Here is a 13,440-nt window from a genome sequence, read left to right as displayed (position 1 = left end):
CGTTATCAAAAATATTTTTGATGGCGGCCTTCATTTCCTCCACATCAACTGTAAGTTCCCGCATAAGTTGTGTCAGTTCACGAAGAGTCTCTTAAGCCTCATTTAATTTCTGCATCTGCATCTGTTGATACGAAACAAGAACCTTCAGTGTCGCTTTCACTGTCATATGGAGAGGACCATTCTTCCTCTGTGCTAGGTTTCCTTGGGGAAGTCTTAGGACCTGGCATATTTCGTGAAGATTTGGTGAAAATCTTGTTAGATTTGCATGTAAACTTGAAGAAAATCAGAGAGAGCAAGAAGCAGAAGCGCAAAAGGAAGGAAAACAAGAAACTAGCTAGGGCTTTAAAGAGAAATTAAAACACCTCACTTGTATATGAAAGATAGTAACTAATGGCATGCCAATGAACCATTCGTTCCTTACAAAAGCTTATTGATCATCCAAAGTGGCTGCAGCCAGCTCAAATGTTTATCTCCCAAGAACTTGCCTAGGCAAGACATGCATGATCCTGAGCTGTAGATTAATATGGAAACACTAAATTTATTATAGTTTGAACTCGTGTAAGCCGATCAAAGGTATGCATGCAGTATATTATATCTCACAAAAAAGAAAAACCATTCATGGGATTGCATCATGGTTGCAAAAGTTCAGGAGAGACCTCTCCATCCCTGAATTCCCCCAGAAAACCCAGATATTTAACTATTTTTGGCTTTGCACTCACAAAAGCTGCAAGCCTTCAATTTATGTATGAACTCTGACAACACTTTCTCTGCATTAATTCTCCTTAGTGGCCACCACAAGTGATCATATGCAGACTGAAATTTGGGCTCTGCTAGGATTTGAACTACTTGTTGAAACGGTTTTCACTCGCCAGTCGCCACAAATCAAAAGCCTCATCATATTTAGAGGCTGCAGAGTCTCAATTAATATTGAGATGCGGATTTATGAAGTGTTCTTTTAATGTTATATATCTAAATATATTTTAGTCTTCTCGAAGCAGTTGCTGTGGTGTAGTGGTTATCACGTTAGTCTTACACACTAAAGGTCCCCAGTTCGATCCTGGGCAGCAACATGTTTTTCGATTTTTTTGATGTTCCCCTAATTCTCAATTAGACACTACACTGTAAATGAGATCATACTATATAATATTTCCTACAATACACCAACAATCCATTTTCAAATTTGCTATTTTTACATGAGAAAACTGATAAAAAATTTTATTTTTCATTTACTAAATATTTTCCTTTTTTATCTAAAATAATGTATCTTCTCACTGTTAACGAAATTAAAGTCAGATTATTGTACTTTATTAATGATTATTTTGACAACTAATGCATGTGATATTGCAGTGACAAACAATTAACAATTGATCTGGTATTCTGGGTAGAAAATTAGAAAATACAAAATAATAAGACTAAGAATTACCTGATATAAAAACATATTAAAATAATTATTTTTTAATTTTTTTAACATTAATATATCCAAAAAAATTAAAATCATAAAAAAAAATTCAAAAATATTTAAAAATACTTTTTAAATGCAAAAACAAATACTGCCCAATTTAGCGTACATGGAACCCATCCCTTTGTATCAAATAATAATTGTACATAAACAAAAACCTATCTCGCTGCTTGTAAGAGCTTTTTTTTCCCCTTGGTACACAAATTCTCAGAAGGTATTACTTCGTTTTCCCACATGTTGAAAACCACCACCACAAGATCCCCAAAAAACTCTATATTACTGGAAAATCAACCTAAGATCACCCAAAACACTCTTACATCAAGGAACCCTATATTGTATATGTAGCATGTTGCACGTGGCTTTAGCTTGTTTTTCTTTTATCTAAGTTGTCATGGTCGCAAACAAATAGATAACATCTACCGTACTACTTTTGACCACGAAGAAACTCTCGCATGTTCATGTGAATTTCTGCCTTCACTACAACCCGCATTTTTTTTGAATCCTCCCACAGCAAACCATTCCACTCCCGTGCAAAGTCACAAGCAGCCTCAAATGTATCCTAACAGGAAAATAAACAAACTCTTAACAGAACAGAACATGAAGAGTCATGACAGAGAAAAAAAAAAGGATAAAAAGTGAAGCTTCATATTTACCCTAGATGGAAACTCATCATAGAAATGTGCGGGGGTTATCTCAACCCTGTTCAGATCTGCTTCCCACAATCTAATCTGTCAGAGAAAAAAAAAGGGGTGGAAAAACATGAGGAAAATCAAACAAAATGTAAATCCTTTAGACACATCATATGGAGAACACCACTGATTAATAGAAGAGCAAAGCCGATTTTGCTTTTGATGGAATGCCAGAGGGTACAGATTTTGTGTTGAGTACTTATTTGAACTTATTGATAAGATGACCTGATCAGTGACATTTTCAGGAACTGATGGTAATCTCTCTGCCACACGAGGATGAGCATTCTGCTGGAGAAAAGAAATTATCTGCAAAAGTAATGTTGCATCAGTTAACTGAACCAAAATTGCTTCCAAAGTTATAGAAACAGAAATGAAAACAACATTCCTTCAAAAATGAAACAAGAAGGATGATAATATGCTAGTATTGCAACCCCCCCCCCTCCCTCTTCTATTTTTTCAGCATATTTCAGCTTTATTTATGTTTTTATAAGATTCTCATGGATGCACGCGAACACAATTCATTCAGATGCATTAACATACTTCGGGGAAAAATTATTGGAAATTAAAACTCACTTGGTCAGATGTGATGCCATTTTCAAAAGCTGTATACAAACTTTCTTTTGTTATTGCTCCAACTATAAGGTTTGGAAGTTGATATTCTATCCTGCATACATAGAAGATCCCAACTTCTATTACAAAAACAACATTTCAGAGTTCTCCTAGTTTCATTTACATGCAATGATTCCATGAAACAGAACTTCTCAGCAGAAAACATTTTTTTCCAACAAAAGACCAGGAAAGTTAGCAAGAAGTGGGTTGCCATACTTTGAGAAAAGACGTAGAATTTCACAATGAAGTTTTGATGATGAGTACGCATACAATCTAAAGTTGGTTTCTACAACAACATATCCCTGAAAAGAAGAAAAGAAATGTAATTAGAGACTACAAAAAGTTAAATCCAGCAAGTTTCCTAACCAAATAATTCATGGCTACAGCTCCATGGGAAAACAGGAGGATGTCCAGCCTCAGTCCTCAGGTTTAAGATATACAAATAGTAGATGACACTATGGCTCTGAACTAAGTTATTTCAAAAGAAACAAAGCTAATTACAACAGATCAAGATGATATAACCAATTAAATAATGCATGCCTATTCAGAAGACAAGTGTACATCTCAAGCAATAGTACTATTCACCCAAGCAAGAAGCTATTGAACCTCTAGCTTTTTAAATATGAAATTAAGTATGAAAAAGAAATATAGTTGCCTTAGTGTACTCCCAACCAACAAGAGACAAAGTTGAAGGAGATGGTAAAAAAAGATCAACACAAGCCCTATAGCTTTTGAAAATCCACATTGACCAGATAGTGAAGCCGCCTTCTTATTTTATAATAATGCAAATACTAGAAGCAAATTTGAATGAAGTTTGAGGATTTTGACTGGCTTCTTTCGAACAAAGAGAATGTATTGAACTTATACTCACTAACATATCCATCTATATGGTTGAACCAACATTGAAATCATACAGTGGTATACAAGATAACAATCAGCACAAAAAACATGCCAACCAAAATCATTAAAGACCAGCAAACCACAAATAAATAAAGATAAAATCCAGGCATTCACATTTCATATATACACTTCACATCAAGTATACCTGTTTCCGTGATGATGAATCTGTTAAGCTCACTGAAAGATTCGTAGCCAATTTAGTAGGTATAAACCAACTATCTTTCCTTCCCTGGAAATATAAATATAGATCAGAAGTGCAGCACAGTAATACCTATTATCTTCAACGTGATTAGCACATTGAGAACCCACAATAGCCCAAACTAGAATAACCTGCTGAAGTTTAACCAATCCCAATTCTGCAAGGTCCTTGATAGTATTTCTCTGAATCTCAGTCAATGTATTGATATTATATGCCTAAATCATGATGAAGAAGAAAATATAACACAGTAAGAAAATATAACACTATCCAAAAATAGATTATGATAAGATGTGGAAACAGTGCAGTAGCAAATTTTAACCAGATGGCTGTTCATTATGCGAAACAAATAATAATGCCAGATAACAGCTACCAATAAAAAAGAATGTTCAATACCTCGCCAGTGACATGAAAGCTAAGCTCCAGAAGAAAAGAAATCAGATCCGCAGGATCTGTACCTCTCTCCTGAACCAAAAGGCAGAGGGCTTAATACAATATGAGATAAAGAGTATATGCTGAGTTGCAGTAACCCAGATATCTATCCAAAAACAAACATAGTATGAAACTCTATCCTATCTCAGAAGAAATATTACAAGTCAGATGAAACAAGCCAGGGTAATATCTATCTGTTGTTTTGAGAGCTTCCATAAGTCAACACAATCATAGGCAGCTTCAATCTCAGCCATTTCAGTTAACAGGCTAAAGGCAACCTGGTCATGTACTGGCAAGCATGCAGCTAAAAAGAGATGCTGGGAAGGAGTTTGGATCATTTACTGCCCTACATTCATAATTTTCATTTGGAGAAAAAGGGACTCATCCAAAATGCATCAAGATTCTAAAACAAATGATCAAATGCCATATAAGATTCCATGTTACAATGGTTTTAAATTTTTTACATCCAAGCTCTTCAAGCATCTCCTTAAGACATTGATATACAAGCAAGTTGGATATATATAACAGAAACAATCAGAATTCCGATGCTGGCGAGGCAAAAATCTACACAAAGAACAGTTTAAAGGAATTTAACAAGTCCATACCTCAGAATTAGTGATATATTCTCTGATGATGTACCACAGCTGTGCATTTGTATCCATCAGCTGCAATTACACACATTCAAAGAATTGAACATGCCAGTAACAAACCATAAGAAGTGCAATTTACTTGTGATTAACATGATACATACCAAAAACTGAAAACCACCCTCAGTTAATCTTGGAGCATCTCTGTCCCTGCACGCAAGGCAGGTGCACAGCATAGCAAAAGTCAGGTACTTTATTCAGGATTCCCATTGTCTAAATAGACAAAAGAAATTAATTCCTCAGTTCAAGGCAAATACCTCTGAGACAAAAGACCCCGCTGAAAAATTTTCATCATGGAAGAGCTCAAGCTAGTTGGCTTTTCTGCTTGGCCAGAGCTTATAAGAAGTAGCAAAAAACACTGGTTTAACACAATGGCAAGTCAAAAGTGAGTAGTCTAATCCTGAGTCTGATCACAAACCAACACAAAAAGTCAGTGATAGTGATTCATATAATGGTGGTTACCATGGCAAATAAGAACTAGAATACAGTTTCCTTAAACACATAAGTGCAAACGAGACCGATAATGGAAACACATAGATGAAGTTCCCACCTCCCATTGTTCAAGTGCGTAGGTATCTAATTCCTCCAAGCTAGGGAGTTTTACAACTGCAGCCATTGTTTCCCTTGGCAAAACTCCACTGCAGTATCCAAGATTCAATTATTATTACGAAGAGCAACACAAGAAAATGATACAAAAAACACAATGTTCAATGTATCCAAGCAACATAATGCCATAAATCAAATAGATAACAAACAGTAACAAATTGGCAAACGCACGAGAAACTAACAACAAAATATTAATATTTTTTTGTTTTACACTTTACCTATCAAGAAAAGAATGGAGAAAAAAAATTAATAACTTGAAAATAGGCAATATAATACTATGAAGATGCTTCAAATGCAAATATAAGACTTACCCATTTGTTAAATGCTTTCGTAGATTAGCCTGAAATGTCTGGTTTAATTTATAACTACTCTCCCTTTTCCTGCCAATAAAAGGCAAACAATATCAGAAAGAGAACCTCTAATTTCACCTCAGAAAAAATCCAACATAAAGATTTCATCCATGGAAGGAATGAATGAATGGGGTCCCAGTAGTGGGTCCCAGAAATCTAATCCCAGAAATATTAATGAATAAGAATTACCTACCATTATCACATTATTGCCATTAAAGCTCCCATACAAACAATACAATAACAGCAAAAAATGAAGGGAAAAGTCTAACTCCAAGAAATTTACAGAAAGCAGAGATTCTGACTTTGATTTCGGTTCTTACTTGTCAGAAATTTCAATAAAAATTCTCAACTGAATCAACCGATCAATAGCAACTCTATGTTTGGTGAGCCCATCAGCAAGCACCCATTGCTCCAGCAATTTACCTGATACTGGGCCGTCAAAAAACAAAATTTGTACTACATATTTCTTCGCTAAAGGCGGCAATGACCTAACAAATAAAAAACCACACACCAAAACAGCTCTCATTTACTGATTGATCAATAAATAAATAAACATATAAATAAACAAAAACAAAACCTGAGTATGGCTTCGCAGATGAATGCGTTTTGATAGAGCCTGTCGAGTTTCATGGCTGGTAACGAAGCTACCATGTCCATGAAATTCTTTGCAATGATTCTCACTTGAGGCATTTTGATTGTTAGGGTTTCTAATTGAATGGGGATTTTGATTTTTGATTTTGGTACTAGTGTGAGTCAGTACTGGAAGCAGTGTCGTTTTGGGGGATTTTTTAATCGTTGGTTCTGGTGCTGAGTAAACGGTGAGGTGCTTTTTGATCGTAGCAGGGGGCTTTGTATACATAGAATGAAGGGATGAAGACTATATACTAATTCTTGTAAATTCTATAATATTCCACTTAGGTCCCTTATTTTTTAAAATTTTCTGAATAGTACTTTAAGTTTCCAGAAATCCCTAGCTGGTATTTTCTTTTAAAAATAGCTAATCTTCCGGAATTTTTGTTGAGAATTTATAGACTTTTTAGGGATTTTTGTGTAATGCTATCACAAGTACGGGGGTTCTGGGGACGAAAAACGTAAGAGAATTTTTGAAAAAAAATGAAAAGAAATAGACATTACTTAATGACAATAAAAAGCAGTGTATCAAAACTATATATACAGTGGGATTAATATCTATAAGAGTTTGGATTCAACTCATTTTTTTTAAATATTAAATTTATTTTTTAAAATATTTTTATAAATTTGATGTAATGATATTAAAAATAAAAAAAATATTATTTTAATATATTTTTAATTAAAAAAAACTTTATAATCACAATCCCACTGAAAGTGGCAAGAACTACAGCTTACCCCTGGAGAGATTTTCATTTTTTTTAAAAAAAAAAGATAGAGAAAAAAATAAACATTTATCGGAAGGAGCTTGGCTGAGCAAGACATTGATTTTGACCTCGGTAACTCCTCCAAAAGACAAGGAGCTAATTGCTAGTGAATCCTCCCTCCATTCTTCACGTGAAACTGATCAGCTATAACTGGATTGAAGAGGCGGGATTAATCTTCCTGATCAGAGACTGTACACATGGCAAAAGTTAGTCCAAATCCCTCGAAGTACCTGTCAAAGCTAGATGGTAAAAGTCCATCTTTCAGCTCAGCAAGCTACTCATTGCTGTCGTTACATCAAAAGCATGATAAAAGCGGGCACAGTGAAAATCACTGCTATCTCTGCTAAAGCTTTAGCTGATCCTCCACGGTTCTCGAATCTGTTTGATGAAGTTAACAGAATCCTAGTGTGTTTTCTCTGTCAAAATCTTAGAGAATACATTTTTAACCCATGCAGTGTCCAAAGTAATCTATGCATGTATGTGTCATCAGCAAAATTGAAAGGTTATCAACTCTACAGTTAAGTTATCCAAGCTATCCTATCAAAAATCTGGAAAACCAGATGTCAAGTGCTGTGAACCTTCAGGCACCGAACAAGGGGCAGAAGAGGGACCAAAACTGTAAGCTTTTCTGCAAACAGAAAAGGGGCCCAGGAACCGGAAGATCCTTAATCAGAACCACTAGAAATAAGAATCTTCGATCAGACTATTTAATTAACAGATTAACTGGCACTAAAAGTGTCTCTTTTCTTCCCCCATCTTTTTTGTCGCTATGCAGAAGTGCACGGTACATCTTCAGTAGGTTCACCATGCTTGACAGCTTGTGGAGGTGGTTTCTGAACAGGGGGTGGTTTCTCAGAAGGGGGAGGATTGCATGGCCTGTTTGGACGAGCCTTATCAACTTCCCCTGGGTGAATCTCAAACTGCAACAAAGTAACACCATTGCATGAAAAACAAGAAAAAAGAGACTTTGCACAGAACCATTTGAATTGGTTATAAACCTTTAGAGAAATAATATAATCAGCAAAAATGTCATTGTGGTCTCCAGTTAATTACCAAATACCAACCTATGATCCACAATGATGAGTTTTGGAGGCATAATGTGAGAGGAAAAATAACAGAGAGAAGAAGAATAAGGGCCTTCCTCTAGAATAAACTTACTTAGATCCACCAAGTAAAACAAAATGGCATACTTGTCATAGCATGTTTCAGCATCATGTTCACTTACAGAATAAAAGAGGGTTTGATGCATCCCACTGAACTATTAATTTAACACCAGGTGAAATTCATATTGTTCCCATCAAGCAAAAGAAAATCTTTTAACTACGACAAAAATGTTTGCCAGGAAGCTCTCTACATAACACAGTAAATGATTCGTCCACAACAGAGTAAATGATTCATGTGGAATATATTACAGTCCCATAAATTCAGAACTCATGGGAGTACCTTCAAATACAAATATTTACATGATTCTAAAGATAAAAATGGCTTTCAATGCAACAAAAGACTTTACTTCTGAGAAGAAACTCACCTTGTAACCACAACCAGCTTTACAGGCTTTGAAACATTCCTGTACACAGGAAGAGATCAATGAAAAGTAATTACTAATCATTTATTTAACCACAGAATCATTAATTACAAGCACGTGTAAGTTAAGTCACACCTCAAAATTCAACCAAGTATAACCTTAATTATATAGTTTATGCATTACATTAGTCAATTCCAAGACCCATCTTAATAACATGAAACTATACCATTTTCTAATATTAATACAGCTTTCGTTCAAACAAGGTTTAAATGAATCCTAGAGTGGATAAATATGGCAGAAGTGCTTAGTAACATGAAGCATGGGATCCGTCTCTTATAGCAACTCATCCTCCATGATCCAGTAAGCAGCCAAAGAGTTGTTATTGCAATATACAGTGAGAGATATCGTTGCAAAGCAGTGCAGTGACAATTTCTACGTGGCTGGGAGATCAGAGGCAGGATGTAGGGTGGACTGCCATTTGTTTAGGTGCTTATCAACCTCCCCAAACTCTAGCAGTTGAAAGACCTGAAAGTTGGTGAACTGTATATCCCATTCAGGCTTCAATCATGATTTTTCATTATTGGCCAGAAATACAAGTTTACCATACTGACCCCAAATGAAGCTATTTAACTAATTGCCGATGGTCTTTGACCATTGCTGACAACAGTAGACTTGCCAATTTCTACATTCAAATAACTCATATCCACCCCTATAGTACAACAATCATTTTTTTTTTGCTGGCAGACAAATCAAAGCAGCAAGTCAGATGGATATGCAAACAAAATTTTCATACTTCTGGAAGAAATGCATTGAAGATAAATATTTTTAGTTTAAAATTCAAATAAAACTTGGTGGCCTGGACCACCCCTGTAGAATGGGAACTGACAAAATTGAATGATAGTCCCACCAGGTAGCTTCATGTAATTCTTCTTTAATAGAGCTTCATGTAAGTCTTCTTTAATATTAATCACATAACAATCAAAACGGTCTGAAATTTCCATGTGAAACAATGATAGTGTGAAAACAAATAATAAACAGAGCAAATTGAAAGACAATATACCTCAGAGTAACTGGCAGATCCAGGAGATCGGTCAATGTATGCAGTCCACTGCCGGTCCTTGAGTACAGGGTCCTTGTAACATATTTCATTGCACTCGTCCAAGCCTGAAAATCCAACAAAATTAACTTTTAGAGATTAAATTATCCACAAACAACATCATGATTTTTCAAAAGCTTCCCCTTAATTTTGGCAAGTCAACTTTCAAGCTATAATATAGGCATGGTCTCTTCTCGTGTATCAATTTAATAAATTGAAATACAATGATGATAAGTAAAATCATCCATTTTTTTCGATAAAAGAACCATACTTAAATCCAATCTATTCAGTCACTGAAGAAAAAGTTGATTCTTGACTTAATGGGACTTGGAAACCATGAAGTCCAGTAGCGTAAAATCTCAGTGCTACCCCAGCACAATATATCCACAAACTACAAGCTACACCTCCCAAACTAAAGTAGCACAAACTTAAACCTAAAACAATCTTTAAGCAAAAATGGCAACAAAGCAGATGAAAACTCACAATCTTCCCACGTCTCCCCATCAGTGCCACAGCCCTTCTTGCAAAATACTCTCCCTGTGAAAATCTATGCCACTGATTAAACTGATCAAACCAATAGTTTTACATTAGAGAGATAACAATATCTATTCAGAATTATCCATTGGCAAGAAATTTAAAGCACGCACAACTTTACTTTCATATTCTATGGTGTAATTCAAACAATCAGACAAGCATAAGCCAGACAGGAGAGGAGGTTTACTATGTACCTACCTTTTTTAATGGAACAAAAGAGCATAGAAGCTGCACTCTCCAACACCAATAGTCAAGAACTACCCATTTAATCACAATAAAATTAACAAAAACAAGCTTCCTTCTAATAAATTATTAAAATTTGGTCAAGGATTTTTGTTCCACTTCTAGGGTTCGAACCTTGGGGTTCCTTTGGTAGTGCGATGATGTGTGTTTGAAAATCCTACCTTTTCAAACCACAATGCTAACTCAATGCCAGCCACACACTTAGGGTCAGCATCCACCCTTAAGATTGCTAGAACAAACCATGCCGTTGAATAAAATAACATTGTCAAAAGCTTTCCTTTCATGGATGTTTCTATGTATTAAATGCTTGCTCAATAATATCAAACAGCATAACATAATAACAGTAGTTCCTTAATCTTTAGCATAATCATGAAATTAAAGGAAAGAAAATAAAATGCAACGCTATTAACAAAGTTCATAAGAATAAGAGACCTAATATGCAATTACTGACAGATAATTCGCAAGGTAAAAGCAATTTAAGATGGATAGAGAGAGAGAGAAGGGGTTACAAGGAATCTGCGTGAGAGCTGAGAATTTTTGTGTGCATTGATTGCCACAAGGTTGAGTCCATTGTTCTGGTAGCATCTCTCTCTATCTACGACGCTTTTTCTTTCTCTCACTAGCAGGCAGGCAGGGCGGCGATGCCACGGAGGAAGAGCATGACGGAAAAGGGATGAGGAGGTCCCATTATATATAGATAGGGGTAGTTTGGTCATCTTGGGTTTTATTAGAAGGTTTTAGGACCATTCTTTTCCCTGTCCGGTTGTTTTGTGGACACTTCAACTTGCCAATGAAAAACATAGATTTCTTCTAAAATATTTGTTTTTTTATTTAAAAAATAGTTAGAATTATATTATAAAAAAAATTATTTAAAAAATATGTTTTTCCTTTGATATATTATATAAAAAATAATTTTTAAAACATAAAAAAATATATTTTTAAATTAAAAGCACTGTAAACAGAATTTTTAATATAATTTCAAACACATATTTTTAAAAAAATATTTAAGCAAACATATTAAATATTATCATGATATGAGACCAACATTTAATATTATTATAAAAAAAATTGATATGAATTTTTCAGCTATTTATAATTTTACTATTATTTCTCGTTTAATTACTAAAATATTCATATATTACATATAAAGCTGAAAATGTATATTTTAGAGAGATAGAAAGGGAAAGATTGCGACTTGGATGCTTGTTGAGCGTGGAGGGAGCAGCGAGCAGAGAAAAATAGAGAGGGAGACAATAGCAAAAGCATTTCTTGAAGACAAAGCTCTCTCTTGCTCCTTCTTCTACCAAGAACATTTTAAAGCTTTCAACTTTCTCTTTCACACCTCCGCATCCACATTTTCTCATTCTTTATTGCCTGCCCATATGACACCATATTTATTTTCTAATAAAAATTATAATTGGTAGGTGGGTGCTAGATAAGAGTTTTTAAGTCCTCTCTGTTTTTTTTTCTAAATATAGCCCGAATCAGGTTTTGAGAGATGTCTTTCTCTTTCAAGCTCTCAGTGGTGTCTAAAAGAGTCAACTCCAATCGAGTGGAGTTGATACCCAAGATTTTTGCTTTAGGCCTGGCAATAATGAAGGAGTTGGGAATTTGGGATTTCACAGTGAGAAAGAAAGGGAAGAAATCAAGTGACGACGAAGTCTGCAGTCCTTCACGGGAATGCTTTTGGGTTAGGGTTTGAGAGGATCAGACAGTGAAGATCGAATTGGGGTGGCAGTAAAGGGTTAGGGTTAGGGTTTTGTAAGAGAAATTGCTTGGGCTTTCAACGAGTCCATTGCTGGGAATAAGTTTTTTGATTCATTCATATAGGCATGCATATGGGTTACTCATTTACCAGCCTCAAGATTTTATTCAATAATGTCGAAAAATCTTCACAGCTCGTCTCACAAGATGAAAACCCAGATTTTTTTTTTCCAAGGAATTTGGTGTTTAGATAGAGAGAGAAACTGATGCATGTAAAAGAGAGAAATCATCTTCTGAAGAGAGAGATCATACTGTTGTTTGATTGATTTTATTTGATTATTATTTGCAATTTTTTATTGATTTACAATCAAAACCGTAATTTTTTTTAAATTCAGTAAATAAATATAATTGAAGGTATAGATTCAAGCCCAGCTAGTGGATTGCTAGAATGAAGATATATTTACATTGAATTAGTTTTATTGACGAAAATATTATAAATTTTTAGTGCGGTCCTTTAAAAAATAAGAAATTGTGAAATGTGTGAATTTCGAATCAAACCTATGATTAATCTATCTATACATGCATTTTATGTTACCGAAAAAAAATTAGAACACCTAGATGCCAGGGTGCTCAGCTGCAGTAAAACCTTAATAATGCAAAAAAAATCATCAAATTCACTTTAAGTTTATTGCATTTCTTCAATTTAATTCATCGACTTGTCCCTCACTGCATTCACGAGAAACTCCTTGCCAATATCATTAAACACCGCATAGCAGGTAAATTTTAAAACTAGATAGTAAAAAATTTAAATTAAATTAAAGTGTGTGAAAGTTTATTTTATTATAGATAAAAATTTAGTTTGATTTTTAAAAAATTTTAAGATAATATTTTAAAAAAATATTAAAATAACAAGATATTAGTTAACTCAAATATAACGTGCAAAATCAGGTAAAAAAACCTGAAAATCAACAAATTCAGTCAAATTCGATAAACTTGTCCAAGTTTACTGAGTTTAACAAAATTAACAAAAATTATTCACTTTGAGATTGCATCTTC

General features: G+C 34.5%; 2 protein-coding genes and 1 non-coding gene across 5 annotated transcripts; 1 reads left to right on the top strand and 2 right to left on the bottom strand.

Annotated features, from left to right (window-relative positions):
• Positions 1-997: 997 nt before the first annotated feature.
• On the top strand, positions 998-1,070 carry TRNAV-UAC (transfer RNA valine (anticodon UAC)). The gene has a single exon. It is a non-coding gene; the product is annotated as a tRNA-Val (tRNA).
• A 494-nt stretch (positions 1,071-1,564) lies between these two features.
• On the bottom strand, positions 1,565-6,945 carry LOC105128051 (transcription factor-like protein). Of its 2 annotated transcripts, none has more exons than XM_011029556.1 (15): positions 6,466-6,945; positions 6,209-6,376; positions 5,850-5,918; positions 5,483-5,570; positions 5,190-5,290; positions 5,037-5,082; positions 4,891-4,950; positions 4,250-4,318; positions 3,967-4,071; positions 3,803-3,886; positions 2,974-3,059; positions 2,722-2,812; positions 2,374-2,454; positions 2,113-2,187; positions 1,565-2,018 (listed from the first exon to the last, which is right to left on the bottom strand). In XM_011029556.1, exons 1-15 carry the CDS (start codon positions 6,576-6,578, stop codon positions 1,884-1,886), a joined length of 1,371 nt encoding a protein of 456 aa, XP_011027858.1. In that variant the 5' UTR covers positions 6,579-6,945; the 3' UTR covers positions 1,565-1,883. The 2 variants fall into 2 exon arrangements, with proteins under 2 accessions (XP_011027858.1, XP_011027859.1); XM_011029557.1 differs by having other exon boundaries at positions 3,988-4,071; positions 6,466-6,929.
• Positions 6,946-7,572: 627 nt separating this feature from the next.
• LOC105128049 (defensin-like protein) lies at positions 7,573-11,475 on the bottom strand. Of its 2 annotated transcripts, none has more exons than XM_011029554.1 (5): positions 11,190-11,475; positions 10,387-10,450; positions 9,868-9,971; positions 8,811-8,849; positions 7,573-8,202 (listed from the first exon to the last, which is right to left on the bottom strand). In XM_011029554.1, exons 1-5 carry the CDS (start codon positions 11,394-11,396, stop codon positions 8,050-8,052), a joined length of 567 nt encoding a protein of 188 aa, XP_011027856.1. In that variant the 5' UTR covers positions 11,397-11,475; the 3' UTR covers positions 7,573-8,049. The 2 variants fall into 2 exon arrangements, with proteins under 2 accessions (XP_011027856.1, XP_011027857.1); XM_011029555.1 differs by having other exon boundaries at positions 10,387-10,440; positions 11,190-11,353.
• Positions 11,476-13,440: the final 1,965 nt, after the last annotated feature.

The sequence above is a fragment of the Populus euphratica genome, unplaced genomic scaffold, assembly GCF_000495115.2.
Source record: "Populus euphratica unplaced genomic scaffold, PopEup_1.0 scaffold15.1, whole genome shotgun sequence".
Lineage (NCBI taxonomy): Eukaryota > Viridiplantae > Streptophyta > Magnoliopsida > Malpighiales > Salicaceae > Populus > Populus euphratica.
This window is presented reverse-complemented; position numbering and strand designations above follow the sequence as displayed.

What these genes read in the sequence shown, in the direction of transcription:
- LOC105128051 (XM_011029556.1), bottom strand. Translation starts at nt 6,578, where the DNA reads ATGCCTCAAGTGAGAATCATTGCAAAGAATTTCATGGACATGGTAGCT. An exon ending in ACGCACTTGAACAATGGGAG is followed by an intron (nt 5,291 to 5,482) that starts GTGGGAACTTCA and finishes GTGTTAAACCAG; the next exon opens with TGTTTTTTGCTACTTCTTAT. An exon ending in CGGGGTCTTTTGTCTCAGAG is followed by an intron (nt 5,083 to 5,189) that starts GTATTTGCCTTG and finishes CCTTGCGTGCAG; the next exon opens with GGACAGAGATGCTCCAAGAT.
- LOC105128049 (XM_011029554.1), bottom strand. Translation starts at nt 11,396, where the DNA reads ATGACCAAACTACCCCTATCTATATATAATGGGACCTCCTCATCCCTT. An exon ending in TGGGGAGACGTGGGAAGATT is followed by an intron (nt 9,972 to 10,386) that starts GTGAGTTTTCAT and finishes TTGGATTTTCAG; the next exon opens with GCTTGGACGAGTGCAATGAA. An exon ending in GATCTGCCAGTTACTCTGAG is followed by an intron (nt 8,850 to 9,867) that starts GTATATTGTCTT and finishes TCCTGTGTACAG; the next exon opens with GAATGTTTCAAAGCCTGTAA.